Raw genomic sequence first — 18,690 nt, 5'->3', positions numbered from 1 at the left:
CAGAAAGTCAAGGCTTTAGTTTTGAACTTCATTCTTTATTCCAAGCCAGTTGCTTAAAGTGCTGAAGCCACTGGATCAACAGCAGACACCATACTTCTTTGGTTCAAGTTCCCCATGACTAGCTTAGTTAAAAGTCACGGCCACGGCTACAAGCTGTACAAAGCATTAGACCCTTACTCCATCTGTGGAGTGGCTCATTACACAAGTCACTTTTTTACTGCATAGTTCTTGAGTGACTTTTAGCCAGATACCAAAAAGAAAAAAAAAAACCTCACAAATCATTTTTGCTAATTGCTAAGAGCCAGCTAAAGTTATGTCCTGCTATGGTAAGACTCGCTATCGTTAACAGGTCTACAGAAGGGGGATACCTGCTGCGACTGGGCTCCAGCGCGCCACCACTGTCCTAAAACAATGAGTCTGTAGTGCTTTTGGAAAACTGTCACAGGACACCAAAAAAAAAAGTTATCGGTAATTGGTATTGGCGAGTACTTGAGGAAAAGTATCGGTACTCGGTCTTGAAAAAATAGTATCCCTAGTATTTTTTTTATTGTGTGCTCTGTTTGGGACACCTATGCACCAAATATAGGAGAAATTATAGGAGCTAACAAGAAAATGTTGTGACTGTCCATGTAACACAAACTAACTTAACCACTTGCTGTCCGGAGCAATTTCTTACTATTTGTGCACACATGATAAAATATATTGTTTTGGCTAGAAAACAGGTCCAGACCCCCAAACAATTATATATTTTCTGAAAGCAGTGGCCCAGTAGAATAAAAAGATGCTAGTTGCAATTTTCTATGACGCACTCACGCAAATGTTTATCAAACCAATATTTTTAGGATAAAATAAACCAAATTAAAATTTAGTGCACGGAAACAGAATATAATACCCAATTGTTTGCTAAAATATGAAAGACGGAGTCACGCCGGGTAATTAGATACCAAACAAGCCTTAAAATTGCGTTCGCCCGTGAAGCCGCAAAAAACTTCAATACCCAAAATTTCCTATAGGGAACACTTTAAACACCTTTACCACTCATCAGATTAGTGCTAACAGTGATTGACAGCACTAGAATTATTGGTCCCACTCCACGTTTGCGGCAATATGCAACATGTGTAGCACAATTGTGGTTTTAGCACGTAGTCGCACTGACGCGTGCTTGTGTGTGTATGTGCACGTGGGGGGCGGGGGACTTTCAAATTTTTTTGCCCATTTTTTTAATTTTTCTTATATGTGACTTCTATTTTTTGTAACCACTTTTTTTTTTTTACACTAACCTTATTGCTATCACATAGGGGTGCAAACAAGCCCCCTGTGTAATAGCAGATAGAGCATGACAGGTCCTCTTTATGGAGACATTAGATGTCTTGTCTTTGCTGTCCGGAGCAATTTCTTACTATTTGTGCACACATGATAAAATATATTTTTTTGGCTAGAAAACAGGTCCAGACCCCCAAACAATGATATATTTTCTGAAAGCAGTGGCCCAGTAGAATAAAAAGATGCTAGTTGCAATTTTGCTAATGGCATTGCTAATTTGCTAGTTGCATTGCTAATGTCACCTAGGGAACCCAAAGAAGCTGAGGAAGCAGATATCTGCTTTTCCTGCTTCTACTCCTGGCTCTAAGAGCCTGAGACTATAGCTAGTGACACCGGAAGTGATGTGATACACATCACTTCCGGGTCCAGTGATCGGAAGAGAGATCAGCGGGTGGAAGCCGCTGAATCTCTCTCCGATCGTTGTGGGGAAACAAGCCGTGCCGCACGGGGACAGCGCTGCCCGGGGAAGCCGGTGTTGGCCGCAGCGGGAGGGGGAGGGCGGGAGGATACCGCACAGTACAAACGATCCGGCGGCTGTATAGATGCCGGATCGCTTGTACATTAACAGCCATTGCTGGCTGTTAAAGAAGTGCATTGTTTTTTGTGTTTAGAGCGGCGCCGCGCGTATCCGTACAGCCGAACACACGCGGACCGCCGCTCAGGTGTGAATGGAGCCTTAATCAACTTAAGTAAATCGCTTTGGGACTTTTCCGGTGCTACAATGATACAATCCTGTTTATTTTTAAAATACCAAGTTATTATTTTAGTAAATGACATAGACACTTTTAGACAGAGTACTTAAAACAAAACCTCGGTCATACTATTAGGAAAACAAGTCAATCAAGATGGTCTAAGATGGCAGCCCAAGTTATGCCAAAAAATATTGATCATTTGAAAACCTTCTATGGCACCCTTGCACATATCTCCAAATCTGTGCATATATGTAGATTAGAATGCATTAAGCTTGCCATCCTATACCTTCCTAATAGTATGGCCAAGGTTTTGTTTTAAAGTTGAATACTTTTAAATTCTACAGTATACCATCTTAATGGACTTCTTGAATTTGGTATTTTTTTTTATAAGAAACAGGATTGTTGTATCATTGTAACACCTGAAAAGTCCCAAATCGATTACTTAAGATGATTCAAGCAAATTATTCAGTAAAGCCAAGACAAGTGGCAAATTGTAAAGTGAGCGAAGGTTATAAAAGTTAAAACACTTTTCATGTAAATTTTGTCTAGCGTGTTACTGCCCTCTGCTGTTCAACATGTGAAATAGCTGTGTGCACGTCTGTAAACTAAAATAGTTATTCTAGACAAGTAAATCATAAAGTAAGTAAAGGTTATATTACAAACTTCGCCTAGAGTGTTGCTGCCTTCTGCTGTTCAACATGTAAAACGGATTGGCTAAACTATAATATCGAAAAGGAAAAATGATCCATTAAAATGCGTGTCCAACCAGAAAAAAAAAAAAATGGCTAGTCAGAAATTAAATGGAATAACATTTGTGTCCCCATTACAGATTATTTTCTAATTTTCTGTGTGGTGAAAATGGTGTCACACAGAACCAGTATGCAAGGTGCAATCTCTCTTACGAAGCCCCAGATAGTAGTAAAACTTGCCAGTTGTTCTGACCCTTCACCAACCTATCCACAACTAAAAGAATATTTTTGGATGGACGTACATTATGCATTTCCTTCAGAGTGCATTTTCAGTAAGCAAATATTGTGATTATTTTACTGCTTTGTTTGCAGGGGTGTCCCCATCCTTTTTGCCACCTGAGGCCAAGGGTGGGATTACTGGTAGTGCACGCACTGACTGCCGAGGGTGCTGGTGGAGAGTGATGCCACTGCCCAGACGTGCATGAGTGATGCCAGCACTCTGGCAAGCATCCTGCCCAGCTCCTGGCAACTAGTGATGTTACTGGTTGCTAGGAGCTGGGTGGGATGCCAGCCAAAGTGTTACAGAGCTGGGTGGGGAGATGTGTACGGCTCTTACACATCTCCCCATCTGGCTCTTAGCAACCTGGGACGCTGTTGCCGGGACGGGGAAGGCAGGCACACTGCAAACATTGTGCAGCAGAGCGGCCATGCTGTTCATCCTGCCGCCTAACACTAACTGACTCTAAGAGATGTTGCTTGAGGCTGCCTTGAGTGTTTGCCTTAAAGATGACCTCCAGGCATACATAAGAAACATAGTAATTCACATCTGTAATCATGAATATTTTTTAATGTATCTGCATTTTGACCTGGTATCAAACTCTTCTGTACAGTAGAGCGCAGACTTGGAGAGGGAGAAGCAGCACACATAGCCAACCAGTTGTACTGCAGTGCTCACAAATATGCTTATATGAGCGGTGTAATAGACATGAGTAATTCTCCTTTCGCTGCCCAGTCATGGGCTGAAGGAGGTACAAGACCTCTACGGGTTACTTAGCTGCAGAGAAAAATCAGGTCTGCTGCCCTCTACCAGACGGGGCTGTGCTGTATGTAGGGCTGTGAAAATCTCAGGACTGGATGGGCAGAAATACAAATCCTTTGGCAGGAAAAACAGCTCTTTAGTATGTATCAAATGCTCACCTAAAGTTACGCTTTTAAGCAATTGTTTATATGCCTTTTTCATGCAGCTCTTTATGACTTTTGTTATAGTATTACATGTAGCTAGTTGTAGTTTAGGGTAGATCAGCAACCACAACAACCTCTGCCTTTCTGCAGAAGACAGAGAGATGTTAGGTAAGGTAGAAAAGGTAAGTATGCACAACCTATTTTACAGGCAGACCTTTCTTCAAAACATTTGTAAAATGATATGGTCCCATTAAGCCAATCTCTACTACATATAGATCTTTAGGATATCAAAGAACTATACATTTGTTCTAACATGTTACCTGATCCGCACTGCTAGTCTTTTGTACTGGTGATGTAACTCCATTCACTATTTGCTTGTCCGCAGTGTACGAAGCAGCAACCACCTGGTTAGAAAAAGAAGCGGTTAGCATTTAATTTTCACAGGTCTAAGAGTTCACATGTCAATACCATTGCAAAACCAGTGAACCACTGAAGTTTGAAGGTTCTAAAGAAAAGTTTGCGTACACAGAGAGAAATAAAAACACTCAATATGTTAAAGGCTCGTCATGGCTCAGATTGTTTTTCTGACTACCTGACAGATTTAAGCACTTGGCTGTTGTAGAAGCAAATTTTATAATATTAACATTGGAAACTTAAAGCTATTTAAAATTACCTTTTTCTTTTTTCTTCCTTTAGAACCTTTTCTTTCTTTTACATTTTCTGACTTGCCAGGCTGCACCGGGGGCTGGTCTGTAGGGTCGCTCGAAGGCTTGTCAGGAAATATGGACACTTTTAGATCACGATCTGGTGCCTCTTTCGTCACACGATCTGGTGTCTCCTTTGTTGCACGATCTGGTGTCTCCTTTGTTGCACGATCTAGTGCATCCTTCGTTGCACGATCAAGTGCCTCCTTCGTTGCACGATCAAGTGCCTCCTTCGTTGCACGATCAAGTGCCTCCTTCGTTGCACGATCAAGTGCCTCCTTCGTTGCACGATCAAGTGCCTCCTTCGTTGCACGATCAAGTGCCTCCTTCGTTGCACGATCAAGTGCCTCCTTCGTTGCACGATCAAGTGCCTCCTTCGTTGCACGATCAAGTGCCTCCTTCGTTGCACGATCAAGTGCCTCCTTCGTTGCACGATCAAGTGCCTCCTTCGTTGCACGATCAAGTGCCTCCTTCGTTGCACGATCAAGTGCCTCCTTCGTTGCACGATCTAGTGCCTCCTTCGTTGCACGATCTAGTGCCTCCTTCGTTGCACGATCTAGTGCCTCCTTCGTTGCACGATCAAGCGCCTCCTTTGTTGCACGATCTAGTGCCTCCTTTGTTGCACGATCTAGTGCCTCTTTCACTGCAGACTCTACTGCCTTTTGGGCAGCAAGTTCAACTGGGCCTTCTACTGCGGTCACCAAAACATTGTGCGATACATTCTCTACAACCACGTGCCTTGTACGGTTATTCTCATCTTGCGCTGAAGTTTCCCTTGCCTTTATTTTGTCCTCCATAGCTCCCTTTGAAGGACCAGCTAAAGAATGTATGTGAGGTTCTAATACACTGGAAGAATCCACTAAAGACTGCTTTGTAAATTCCACTGTAGACTGTAATGAAAGACCCGCTGCATCTTGCCTAGATGGTTCAGGTGCATGTGGTGTTGCATGTTTTTCTGCAGGTTGCACTGTAAGATGTAGTGTATGCTCCACTGGAGGTGGCCCTGAAACTGCAGGCGGTACTAAATGGTCTATTACAATTGACACAGGTGGACCTACTATAGGCTGCACTGAAGCTTCTGATGGGTGTTGCATGAAAAGTACTGCTACTGCAGGATGTATTAAAGTGTTTGCCAAAGGCTCTATTGCAGGCAGCTCTAAACATCTTGCAACAGAATGAACAGAAGGATCTTCTGCAGGTTGCAATAAAACTCTTGCATCAAGCAGAGAAGAAGGCTCTGCTAAAGACTGCAATAAAGGTCTTGCAGCAGGCTGAACCATAGCCTCTGATGCAGGCTGCACTGAAGGACTTGCACCAGGTGGAACAAACGACTCTCCTGAAGGCTGCACTGAAGGCCTGGCAGCAGGCTGAATGGCAGGCTCTGCTGTAGGCTCTACTGAAGGTCTTGCACCAGGCTGAGCAGAGGGTTCTCCTGAAGGGTGCATTGTAGGGCTTGCACTAGGCAGAACAGAAGACTCTTCTTCAAGTTGCACAGAAGATTCTATATCAAGGTGCAATGAAGGTTCTCCTGCAGTTAATATTGAAGGCAATTCTGGAGGTCTCACAGCAAGATCTACAGCAGGTCGCACTGAAGGCTCTGGTGCACGTGGCAGGAAACTTTCATCAACAGGAAACATGGATAGCGTAGCTCCAGAATGAATACAATGCTCTGCTACTGGTTGAATAAAAGGCTCCACTGGAAGATCCTCTGAAAATTCCCCTCTATATTGCATTGATGAGTCTGCTAGTGGGTGCAGTGAAAGCTCTGCTGTGGGTTGCACTGAAGGCTGCTGTACAAGCTTTTCTTCACAAGATGCTCTGGACTTTAAGCGGAGCTCAGCTGTAGAATGGGCAGGAGGCTTCACTGAGAGCTTCAAATCAAGATATACTGGGGCCTCTTGCGCAGGTGCTTCTATATCTACTGCTGACTGCACTGAAGGTTCTAATGCTGTCTTCCCAGAGGATCCCACTGAAAGTTCCATTGTAGGCGGCACTGTGTGCTTTTCAATAAGTTGCGGAGACGTTGGTGATAATGGTTCTAACATGGCTTGTGCAGCATGTCCTGTTTTTTTCTTTGTTCCTTTCTTAGGTTTCTTTTTCTTGCTTTTATCCACCAGGGGAGGTTGTTCTATTGCTTCCTTCAGGTAGTCAAGTCGTTCCAAAAAACCTCTTATTTTACAGTGATTCATTTCCAGAGCCTCCTGGATTCGTTTGACTCCGGGGGAAGAGGTGCTCTGCTTCACACCTTCTGCTACCTGAGATACCTCAGACAGGTCCTTCTGTAAGACCTCATACTGGCCACGCAGCTCCTATAGGGGAAACAGGTGAAAATGGTATAAAAATGTTGGTTAACATTGTTTTTTTTTAATGCCTAACAGAAGTCTTGATTTTCAAACTTATTATCCAGTCAGGCTGCATAACAAGTATAGAACAGGCCATTTTGTAGGTGTATGTGATTAAAACAGCAAGAAGCTTCCCTGTGCTGACAGCACCCTGGGCAGCCAATCCGCTGCTTTCACACAGAGCGCAACAGTCCATGCTAACACCGGTCCGACACACCGCATGTACAGTACTATAATCAACATCGCTCATGCTCCCCGAGTAGTGTTGCTGATTAGAGCGCTGTGCATGGGGCATGTCAGACCGATCTTCCCCCAAAGGTACATTAATATGTCTGTGAAACCTCCATACTGACCTCACTCATAATTGGCAGCTTTTAACTCCTATTGCCAGTTTATTAAAGTTTGTTGACTTGATAGATTTACTTTAAAGTAGTACTAAACTCTCAAACTTTTTTGCAATAATGCATCCGGATCAAGCAAATATACATCGCCCAGCAAAGTATTTCTTTACATTTTGGCCCAAGCTCTTACAGTGATGTTTCTGAACCGCTCCAACTCTCTCAGCTCAGCTACTCTCAACTTCTTGTCCTGTACAAGTTAACAAGGGACAGCAGTCTAAATCAGCCATCCATCTACTAGCTTGGAGAAGGGAGGAACAGGGGAATGCCTTGCCTTGCTGTGCCTGTGTGTTAATGGAGACATACACACAGCTGTCTAGCACACACACAAGGGTGGCTCCATAAGACCGTGCAAGATAAAAAAGTCACCCTAAAACAGGATTTCAGGGCCACTGCTCAGGGGACCAGCTGATTCTGCAGGAAACTTACATTTGTAAATACAAAGGATCGGCATTCATTGTGATTTAATCAGCATATGATATAGCGCAAAAACATTTTTGACATTAATATCACATTATGGCGTCCGAGAACATGGTAGCTGTGATCCCTTGGGCATATTGGCTCCCTGGCTCCTGTGTTTCATCCAGCCCCAGTGGAGAATGGGATAAATGGAGTTGAATATAAAAGGGGGAAATGAAACAGAAAAGATAGGGAGGGGAGATGATATATATATATACATATACACATTGTGTGTATATATATATATACATACATACACACACACATATACATTGCAAAAACGAAAGAGTAAAAGAAAAGAATAAAACAGTTTAGTTAACAGGTTACCTTTTGGTTACCAGGTTGCCAGTCTTTGTATTTTTCTCTTTGTCCATCCAACTGGTCTCTAACAGTTAGATGGACAAAGAGAAAAATACAAAGACTGAAGAAAGAATGGGGAAAAGAATGCTAAAGGAACTAAAAAACAAAACAAAAAATAGTATTTAATTGGCAGGCAAAAAACATTCAAAAAAGCAAACAAAAGGAAGACAACACATACGAGGCAAGTTAAAAAAGCGAAGGAAATGAGCAAGGAGTAATAAAAGGATGCTTGCCGGATTTTAGTTCGACATGAAAGTGGCACACATCAATGTGCAGGGCCCAACTGAATAGCTTAAGAGGATAACTGCCCTATCTCAGAGGAGCTTGGGAAGATTTCCTCCCATGTTCCTTTCTACAAATATAAGACATTAGAATCTCCCTTTGTGACTTTATTACCAGTTTCCTTCCTAGTAATAAATGACCCAAGTTGCATTGCAAAAGGGCTCCTGCAGCATAAAAAAAAAAAATTAACTAGCCCTGTTTCAAGACAATTTTCTTCCCGAATAAAGCGTATTTGAAAGGTTATAGATCCAGGAGCCTTCCTAATTGAGCAATGTTCTATCGAGAAATGTATTATCTCAGACAAATTGCACCTGTAATTTCTGCCTCTTCTGTTCGCACGGTGCGCTTTCCCGTGATGAGCTGGAAAAATTAAGAAGCTCTTCATAAAAACTTGTCATTTTGTTATTCAGGGCACTGAAGAGACTGTCATAGTGGCGCTGTCCTTCAATACGGCTTTCCAGGGTCTGCACTGTATCCTGTCGGAAGTCAGAAGAGAAAAATGATTGACAGCTCACATCTCTCAGATTTTTTAGTATTTCATGGTGAAGCCTATACAAGAGTTATATGAAGACTGTATATAATGCAATTATATGAAAAGTGTATCTAAAGCCAAATCTTTTTTGTTTTGGGTCGGGCCATGTAAGGTTTATACTCTCAGTCCATTTGTATTGCAGTCTGTGAGGTTCACCCTCTCTATTTGTCGTGGTGACCATTGTTAGCAAGACAGAAAGTGATGACAAATACAACTACTGACTTGTCGCTGGAAATGGAAAAAAATTTGGCTTTAGATACACTTTAAAAGACGTTGATTTGCTTTCAGTGATCCTCTCTTCTGAAAGTCTTCGACACCAGGCAGGTAACCGAACTATGGGAGACCTCACCCATAAGTGGGCTGCAGTAACAGAGCACTGAGGGTGTGATAGCCTTATATTATTGCAGCATGAGCAAATGTTTGAATATTAATCAGTATATGGGCGGCCTAAGATACCTTAAAATAAACTTTTAAAATTGAATAACTATCACTGAGGTTTCTTTTGGAAACCACAATTTCAATGGCTTTAGGTCTCCTCCCCTGGGTTCACTACTTGGGGTGTAGCTATTAACCAACAAGTGAGCAGAAAGCAGTCGGAGCTCCCAACTCTCATAATTGATCCAAATGAGCAACCACTAAATAACAAAGCTAGATGATGATCATGACAACCAACAATTTTTAACAGATGTTGGTGACTGCATTGTCTTATTTGTCCTACCGCACATTCAAGTACACTTAAGTTTGCAATTCAAGGGTCAGTTTATAATGTAGGGAACACAGAGCGTTGGACAAAATGTAGGAGGGGTTGAAAAGTATTTATTTCCTCATAAAATGTCTCAAGCCAACATATTTGGGGAGTATAACATGTCCCTTTCATCATGGCTCAAAATACTGGTGGAGATAAAATGATGGACTCAAGGAAGGAAAGCTGAATACTACAGAACTGGTTTTATATGAAATACACTGCAGGTTTTAGCTTGGTTTTTGCACAGAGCTCTCACAAAAACTAGCTAATGGAATCTGCTGTTTCAAACATATAAAACTAGTCCTGTTTCCATTAACCCTTTAGACTAGCGGTAGACAAACTCCGGCCCTCCAGCTGTGATGAAACAACAAATCCCATCATGCATCTGCCTCTGGGAGTCATGCCTGTGGCTGTCAGTCTTAAAATGCCTATTAGGAATTGTAGTTCCACAAAAGATGGAGGCCCAGACTTTGCCTTCCCCTGTTTTAGAGTCTTTAATTTCATCTCCACCGGTATTTTGAGTCCCAATGAAGGGGGCAAGCAATAGTCCCTAAACCACATTGGCCTTTGACTTTTATGTTTAAAAAAATTCTGGCCTGCTAAACCATTGGGTGTGACATTCCTATATTACCTACACGTCCCTTAAGTCTACTATGACAGGTTGAGATTAAAGGAAAGATTGACAAAAATGTAACAAGCTTGCCTGTAATTCTCGCATGAAGCTGTCATGGAGCTGTGCGATTTCCAGCCACTGATTATCCTGACCTTGGGAAGACCCATCATAGCCTGCAGCCATCATTTCTGCATTCAGCTCTTCCAGTGAACCAGCCAGCGCCTGACCTTCCTGGAGAAGGAGCGTAAAACTTGCCAGTTGCCGTATCTTTTCTTGCTGCCCCGGTTGCAGCTCAGTATTTAGATTCTCACGTCTTTGCTTTAGTTCTGACAGTCTGACATGGAGGGTCCTTAACTGTTCACTCTCCTTGACCACTGGCAGATTGGGCCGCACTTCAATCTGGAATTCAATCCTGCTTGATGCAGAAAAGGAGAATCTTGTGAAGACAAGTTCTAAGTATCTCAGTAATGTAAAGCACTGAATAGATACTCTGAACGGTGTTACCTCTGTGGTTCTGATGGAAAAGTTGTGGAACCTCCTTGTCTGTTACTCTGCTGGGTCCCATCCATACGTTTCTTATGTCTTCTTTCTGTCTCTGCCCCTCCGTTTACACACTGTTCAATTATGACAAAGATGTTGTCACAAGATCAGGAAAATATGTGTGTACATTCAGGTATGTAGAAGTTTACTCTTGTGTACCAACAGTGGGTAATTGCCCAGAGTCACATTTAGACATTGTGCCTTTGGCAAGTCTAAAAAGCAATTTCCTCTTTGTACAAGCTCCACCCTTTGCGTCATGTGATTATTTCAGTAAATGTCATTGCCAAAATTAAGTAATGGAAGCAGAGTGCCATATGCATTATATGCAGAGCTAATTTTACCTGTATAGATCACCAAACAAGACAAAGGAAAGGTGGTTTCAGGTTTACTGAACTGTAAAGAGTTTTCCGACAACTCCCAACATCCACCCTACTATAAGCCGCCAGAAATGTCCAGAGGTGGACAAAAGAGAGAAATTAAAAAAGTTCTCAAATTTAACAAAACTGAGGCTTGGTGCTGACCCCCTCTAACTCCCCCTCCTCTGACCGACGAGTACCAATATAGAAATACAGTCCTGTTTTTTATGCCAATATTTCAGTGCTTGTACATGTTGTCACAGGACTTTTGACACTGATATTTTACACACCAATACGAAGATTATAAACCTTTTAGAGGTTTATAATAGTGTTCTAAAACGTGTGGTGCAAAACATAAAGATCAAATGACAGTAACACACCAATAGGGGTCTATTTTGAAACAATTTGCAGAGCCCCGTAAAGCTCTGTGAATGTTCGTTCTCTGCAAATAAGGGCAAAAACAAACGTTCTTAGTATATTTTATTTTCAGGTCAAATGTAATGTAATACTGCAATATGGCCACTAGATGGAGCAGAGGAGCATAGAAAATACTTATTTCCTCTGCTCCTCCGCTCCATCTAGAGGCCATAATGACCTGCCTAGTAAATGTTTGCTTTGTCACACAGAATAAATGAATGTTCACAAAGATTCACATGGCGACCTAAGTGTTGTTTCAAGTGAATTAAAAAAAAAAAGTAAAAAGCAGCACCACAGAACTAAAATCTTCTAGGTACAGATGAAAATTATGACTGAATGAATTAAGATTCGAGCAACTGATGCAAACGTAATGCATTTGTGGACAGAATTACACTGCGAGGCCATTTTAATTACTGATGAGTCTTATATAATTGATATAAAAACTCATAGATATTTCTATTAATAATGGAGGAGAAATGAAGTTGTTTTGAAAGATTACCTGAAACGGGTCCGCAGTGGGAGGTGAGCTTATGTGTACCAATTCCCCATCTGTTGAGCTAGTGGCAAACGGGCTCAGGACTGGAGTTATTGGGGATTTTTCCAAGATGTTAACTTTCGCTGAAGCAAACTTAGATAGTGGAATTATTTTATTTTGCAGACTTGTCTGAATAACCTGAGGAAAGTCAAATGATTAGATTAATCATTGTGATATTGATAAGATTATCTACATCAAGCCGATCTCTTTTCCATATACTCTATTTCTAATGACAGAGCATTAAAAAAGACTATGCATTTAACACATATACTGCTATTAAAGTTTTATATGCCTCTTTTACCTGCAACTCAAGTGGAAGTTCATGAGTTTGCAAAAGATTCTGTATCTCTCTGGAAAGCTTAGTGATTTCTTCTAAATGTTGCTCATAATTTTTGGCCTCAATCTGAAACAATGACAGAAAACACAACTGATTAAATCAAGCAATGCTGATGTTGAAGTGCAGATTAAAATTAATAGTTTTCTAAACTGATTTGCTTCAGAAGGACCCAGCTTCAAGCAGAAATTTTCAATGTGATTTATTTGCTGAAATACTTACCTTTAATCCAGCGTTTTCCCCTGCAGAGTATCATCTGCTGGAATGAGCTCCTCTTCTGAGTTAATTGATGCCCAGCATCATTCAATCCACGTCTTGTGAATCCAGTGTGTCATGAACCCGCCTCTGGTGATAAATCACCACGTCATCTGGGCTCACAGTACAATACTACAGAAGACGACGCTGATGACATTATGTCAGAGAAGCTCCCTGTAGCACTGAGCACCTCACAGCTGTGTAAATATCAGGACTGGATTGACAGAAATACAAAATTATTTGGCAGGTAAAACAGCTCCTTAATATATATTTAGCTGTTAACCCGGATTTAAACTTAAAAGAGAACTATGAGGTGAGTGAAAATCACTCATCCTCGTAGTTCGAGCCAACGTGTGACAATGAAACTGTCACACGTTGGCTCAATAGATACCGTCACTCACTCACTTCTCGAACATTGACCCAGCAGAGACCAGTGACTGTCAGTCACAGCTCGCCGCAGGGATTACCCCCCTCCACGCTCCGATCCTGCAGCGCTGACTGGAGTAAACAGACAGGGCAGTGGGCAGTGGTCTTTAAGTTACAAGACGAGCAATAAAGGAATTTTGAGAAAGGCAACACTCACATTTAACTGCAGAACATCTTCCCTGGTTAGATCACTGGTTTCAAAGACATTTTTCCTCAATTCAGACCACTGCTCAATATCCTCAGAGAAATGCAAGATTTTGCTCCACAAGCTGATTGCACTCTTCAGGTTTTCATTATAGCTTTCCAGTTTCTCTGTAATCTGTATAAAAAGAGCAGATGTATAAATGTGTATTCAAGGAGGACCTGTATTGTAGAAGCAGTCCCAACAAAAAGGCAAGCAGAAGGCAAAAGACTAGTCACTAATATTGCTGTAGGCTCCCTGCAGTTGATCCTTTCCCCATTTTAGGACTTATAATGCCTTATTATGCACTATGTCTCTGTGTGGAGGGGATCATCTTGGTAGAGGCAGGGTTTTACTTACTAATGTCAGAGCTGCCTACCTAATGAATGGAGATCTGTGATGACTGGTCAGGGAATGACCAAGAAGCAGCTGGAGAGGTATAAATGAAGCAGAAATAGAGTGATCCTTGCACTGTAACTTTCTCACCATCAAGAGCAGCAAGCAGAACAGTAGAGAACATCACTAATTCGCACTCCAAATCCGGTAAGACTAGCAGTCTGAGGCACAGTGCCTTTGAAGATCTCACACTGCAGATACAGACCTATTAAGCTCTAAGCATGGGCGTATCTAGGCATAGGAAGTTCACTAACGTTTTAGGAATTTAAGACAAAAGGTTAACATTAAGGGTTCTGCTTGGGCAATATATAAATATTTCAATGAGTTCCCTATAACATTCTATATATTTATTTTTTAATTTCAGGTCCACTTTAAGACTAAAAAGAATACCCAACCGAGTACAAAATTCATGAAAATGGCTAAGCCAACAAGTAGCCTATCAATTCACTAGGATCCACGAAGGTGGATACCAGACAGTCTAGCTATGTAAGGGTCACCCTCAGTTTCAACCATTATCCACCGGGACATGGAATGGAAGACACAGCTATAAGAAGGAATGCTTGGTATATCTGTGCAATTATGATGTAACCACAATCACTATGAATAGCCCCACTGTACTTACTGTACTTGAAGATAAGTTGGGTAAACCAATCTCCCCAAGTATGGCTGCCCTTCACATAGCTTTTCTGCAATTCATTATGTCCAAAATCCACAAATACCAAATTCTGAACAATTCTGCCATAATGTACATAGCAAATAATTAAGCCGTCCTCTGAATTACATGAATTTCTGTGTAAGATGTTTAAAAACCAAAGTGAGATACCTACATCCAACCACTTATCAATAATTGTGTGGGCCTCAGTCTGAAATGGGGATTCTTCAAAACTTTTGATCTGATTGATCTGAAATTGTAACTTCTTACAGATGCTGTTGATCTCTTCAACATCTTCTGAGTGATCATCAAACTCCTGTTTAACAGATTTTAACTGCAGAAAAAAACATATAATAGAGCACAATATTAAAAAAAAACTAAATCTGCTTCTTATTTATGATAAAAAAAGATGCCTCAATTAATTTGCAAACATGTGGAAGACCCATCATGCATCAAGGTGCCAAGGATGGTCTCTTCTATGGAAGTAGTGACAATGAGCATATCATAAAAGATCATTACTGCAACAAAACGATAACAGAATATTTTGCATCTCTGGAAAGACCATAAAATGTAAAGCAGGCCAAGGGTAAAGGGTTTTCATCTTAAGGTCGCAGTACTTTGTTATATTAGGTTTTGCATCTCCTATAAGTATATACTCTTTATAAGGTGAAGAAGCATTACCATCCTGTATCTATTGGACTACATTGGGCAGCAGAGCTTGATTCCATAGCCTTGGTATGAGCTTCCTAGCCATGTACAGAGTTTCTTGCAAGATAATGTTGGTGTAAGTATCTAATGTCTGTCTCTTTGTCTTGGGATACTATAAGGGTTTGATTTTGGATGGACGGATGAGCATTAACTATGTTCGATGTAAGATATAGAGGTCTCTCTTTTTTTTTTCTTCAAAAAACCTCAACGAGACATGGCCTCCACTCTTCCTCATCTATAGGTCCCACGTTTGCCTCCCAGTATACTTTTTTTTTTCCCCTGATCATCTAATGTCACATTCACTGTTATAATTGGCAGCAGATTGTAGAAATTAGTTTTCAAGACGTGGGTGCAGTCAGTAAGTCAAATATCTGGTAGATCATCAGGTAAAGAGAAGTGGTTTGTCTCAGCTGGAGGTATCTAGAAAGCATGTTTGGAATGCATTGACTTTAATACTTTGTGTCCATGTGTAACGGCCGCCGACGTCAGCTGCGGGCAAGGAGGGAGGAAAAGCGGCAGCCAGCCGCTCCTTCGCTGGGCTGATTGCGTTCCACAGTGAAACGCACGCTCCTCACTTCCGGGTTTCGGGACCGCGTGCGTTCCACCGTGGAACGCGGAAGTGCGCCGCTGCGCGCCTCGGCTCCTACTTCTCATCATAGGCCTATTAAACGCCCAGACGAGACAGCATGGCGTTCCAATATTGAGTCAGAACGCCTGCTGTCTCCTGGGACCCTCCATTGCCTCCAGCTCGAGCCTTACAGCATATATCACCGGAACGGGACACCACAAAGGACCCCCAGCTACCTCCATTCTCCAAAACCACCAAATCGCAAGTATTTCAGTGCAGTTGCACACTTTGCCTTCTGGACTGTGTTCAAATACAAATTGCAAAGCTTACCACTAATGCTGGGGAACAGTACCAATACCAATTAACAGTGTCTTGCCTTTGTATGCCCTGCTATTCATGAATCTTTAGAAATACTCCGCAGCTGGTTGATTAGCTTACTGAGGGATACCCTCGCCAATCCACTTATTATTTAAACTGAGGCTGTGATGCTAGAGAACCCTAACTCTCCGTTAAGTCGAGAGTGAAACCAGGGTTCCATACCTGAGAAGCCTCCGCAGCTGCGATCCACGTACTCCCAGTCCGTAACAGGCGTTACACCACGACCCAGAATAAGTAAGTATTGCTTTTCCTTTATGCAATACGGACCAAGAACAAGTACACATTAGTTTCAATGCTTTTTGCATTGCTAACTAGGAACAAGTATGCAATGACTTCAACGCTTTTTGCGATACTGACCCAGAACTAGTATGCACCGGTTTTAAAACTTTTTGTTTCATTGACCCATGTATGTACAGACTGAAGTGCCTATCTTGCGTGCATTCATCATCTGCTGGTTGTACCTTAGGACTTCAGGTCTCTGCTGTGTACAGCTGGCCCTCATTAATGTCCTGTAAAGGGAGCTCAGAACTTACACCTAGTACAGATCAAAGGGCTTGTCTGTTTGCTCATGCCCTAGATAAGAGATCTGTGTCTCTGACATCTGTCTAACTGCTCATATCCTGGATTATTCCTGTGTGTTTACACTTCTTGTCTGGTCATTAGCATGATACCACTGCTACTGTCCATCACCTGTCTAAAACACAGACTCCGTAGCATACTCACCTGACCTGGCCATCAGTCTGCTAACTTGGTTACTGTCTCTTATTTGCTCTGACCAACATGCTAAGACTTTACACCGCTCTAGCATGTGTCCTGCCTGTAGTCGGCTGTTGCTTCTAGCAACACAGAGGGGGTATACCAAACTCCATGACATATACCTTAGTGGTGTAATGAAAAGGCTCTTATAGGGCCAAGTACTCTGTGCAAGACAACATTACCTTTTTCAAGCTCTTCTGAAGATTTTCTTTTCCTATGTAGGATGCCTGACAGGTCATTAACATCTCTGCTTTCTGAATAAGCAAGGTTAGTTCCTTCTTGTAATTCTGAAACTTGCGGAGGAGCTCTATCACCACTTCGCACTGCTCCTTGCTACAAAGAAATTTTGTTTTTTTTACTGGAAATAAGATTTAATAGTAACGTGCAAAGAATAGAAAAGATGCAGGGCACCTAAAGGAACACACAACAGTAGAACTGTTATAAAAAATAACAATGTTAAAGGGCTGAGTTCACCTGTAAAATCAATTGCCTCTGCAGTAAAGGGTTACCAGTAGGTATCAACTTAAAGTGACCCTAAACTCGCGTTTTAAATCTTGAAAATACATTCAAGAAAAATTTTGCTTATTTATGTGTAGATCCTTAAAACATGCTGACACTGTCCTTCCTTCTGGTCCCTGTGTGTGTTGTAAAGTAGCCACCGCTCCAGGCTCACTCCCGTTGATGGACTACAATCTCAATACAAATGAGTAAATTCAACGTGAGATTATAGTCCATCACGGCAGCGAGCTTGGAGCGGTGACTACTTTACAACACACACAGGGACCATGGGGAACAAAAGTAGCCACCCTCCAGAAGGAAGGACAGTGTCAGCACCAATTCAGAGATGATTTGAGGATCTACAGCACAAATGAGGTACAGATTTTGGGTAATAGTGAAGGTACTTGAATGCATTATTAATTGTATTGTTACTTTAAAGCACCTGAGAAGATACACAAGCTATTTTTTTTTGTTTTAAGTGAATTAAGCTATCTTTCACATAAAACAGACAAGAGAAAAATACTGTAGTTGCCATTCCTCTTCCCCTGTTGAATTAGCCATTTGCCTGACTGTTATGTAGATCCTCATGCTTCAATACTTCTTGAGGCAATGACCCAGAACAAGTGTACAGATCAGGAAACTCACAGAAGAGTCAGACGTCCTTACCTGCATCCATGTTGGTTTTAGGTTGGCATGACAGTCAGGCAACTAGCATCTTCAGAAGGACGGTGGCAGTAGTAACCATAAATTGGGACAATTCTGAGAGGCATTCAATCTTAAGACAATATTACAATATAATATTATTGTTGGCATTTCCTCTGTGCTAAACCAGGTGCTTTCATTTCCCTCCTACCTATGGGTGATATTCTGTACTGCATCATCCCATAACATCTCAAACTCTTCCAATCCACAGATATCCTTTGAGCGCGTAGTCTGAAGAAGCTCCAAGAAACCATTAGAAATGGAGATCTTCTCGTTTGTGAAAGATTCTAGATTCTTCTCCACTTGTTTCAAAGATTTCATTCTAGTTTGAAAAGAAAAAAAACACAGTTATGAATCTGTTCAAATGTTTACATATTAAGCAATATTGCTTATTCAACACCAATGCCGTTTGAATAGTTAAAACATATTTCTAAACCCAAGAAAAAATAAAATTAATATATAGAAGCTTACCAGTCCTAAGTGATGGTTGCACTAGTTTTCTTTTCTCATGGTGATTCTGCCATTAACACTTCCTGTCTTTGGGGGAGGGGGGGCAACACTCCCTCATAGTACTGTATCTATGGAGATGCAGTGTTGTCATCCTAGGACAGGACTATACAACACCACCTTCTCTCTTTTCCATAACATGGGGGGGGGGGGGGGAAGG

The 18,690-nt window shown here is 41.6% G+C and overlaps 1 protein-coding gene across 1 annotated transcript in view; it reads right to left on the bottom strand.

Annotated features, from left to right (window-relative positions):
- SYNE2 (spectrin repeat containing nuclear envelope protein 2) overlaps positions 1-18,690 on the bottom strand; it is a 272,106-nt gene that overhangs the window by 169,558 nt on the left and 83,858 nt on the right. The window contains exons 31-42 of the mRNA XM_018556025.1: positions 18,175-18,345; positions 17,006-17,156; positions 14,589-14,747; positions 13,342-13,503; positions 12,471-12,572; positions 12,134-12,307; positions 10,826-10,935; positions 10,412-10,733; positions 8,743-8,907; positions 6,770-6,899; positions 4,602-5,407; positions 4,207-4,290 (exon numbers count right to left, since the gene is read on the bottom strand). Coding sequence (XP_018411527.1) covers positions 4,207-4,290; positions 4,602-5,407; positions 6,770-6,899; positions 8,743-8,907; positions 10,412-10,733; positions 10,826-10,935; positions 12,134-12,307; positions 12,471-12,572; positions 13,342-13,503; positions 14,589-14,747; positions 17,006-17,156; positions 18,175-18,345 — 2,536 coding nt within the window. The remainder of the gene's footprint in view (positions 1-4,206; positions 4,291-4,601; positions 5,408-6,769; positions 6,900-8,742; positions 8,908-10,411; positions 10,734-10,825; positions 10,936-12,133; positions 12,308-12,470; positions 12,573-13,341; positions 13,504-14,588; positions 14,748-17,005; positions 17,157-18,174; positions 18,346-18,690) is intronic.

The sequence above is a fragment of the Nanorana parkeri genome, unplaced genomic scaffold (assembly GCF_000935625.1).
Source record: "Nanorana parkeri isolate BGI_ZX_2015 unplaced genomic scaffold, ASM93562v1 scaffold12, whole genome shotgun sequence".
Taxonomy (NCBI): Eukaryota; Metazoa; Chordata; class Amphibia; order Anura; family Dicroglossidae; genus Nanorana; species Nanorana parkeri.
Note: the sequence above shows the minus strand (reverse complement) of the source record. Positions and strands in the feature narration are given on the sequence as shown.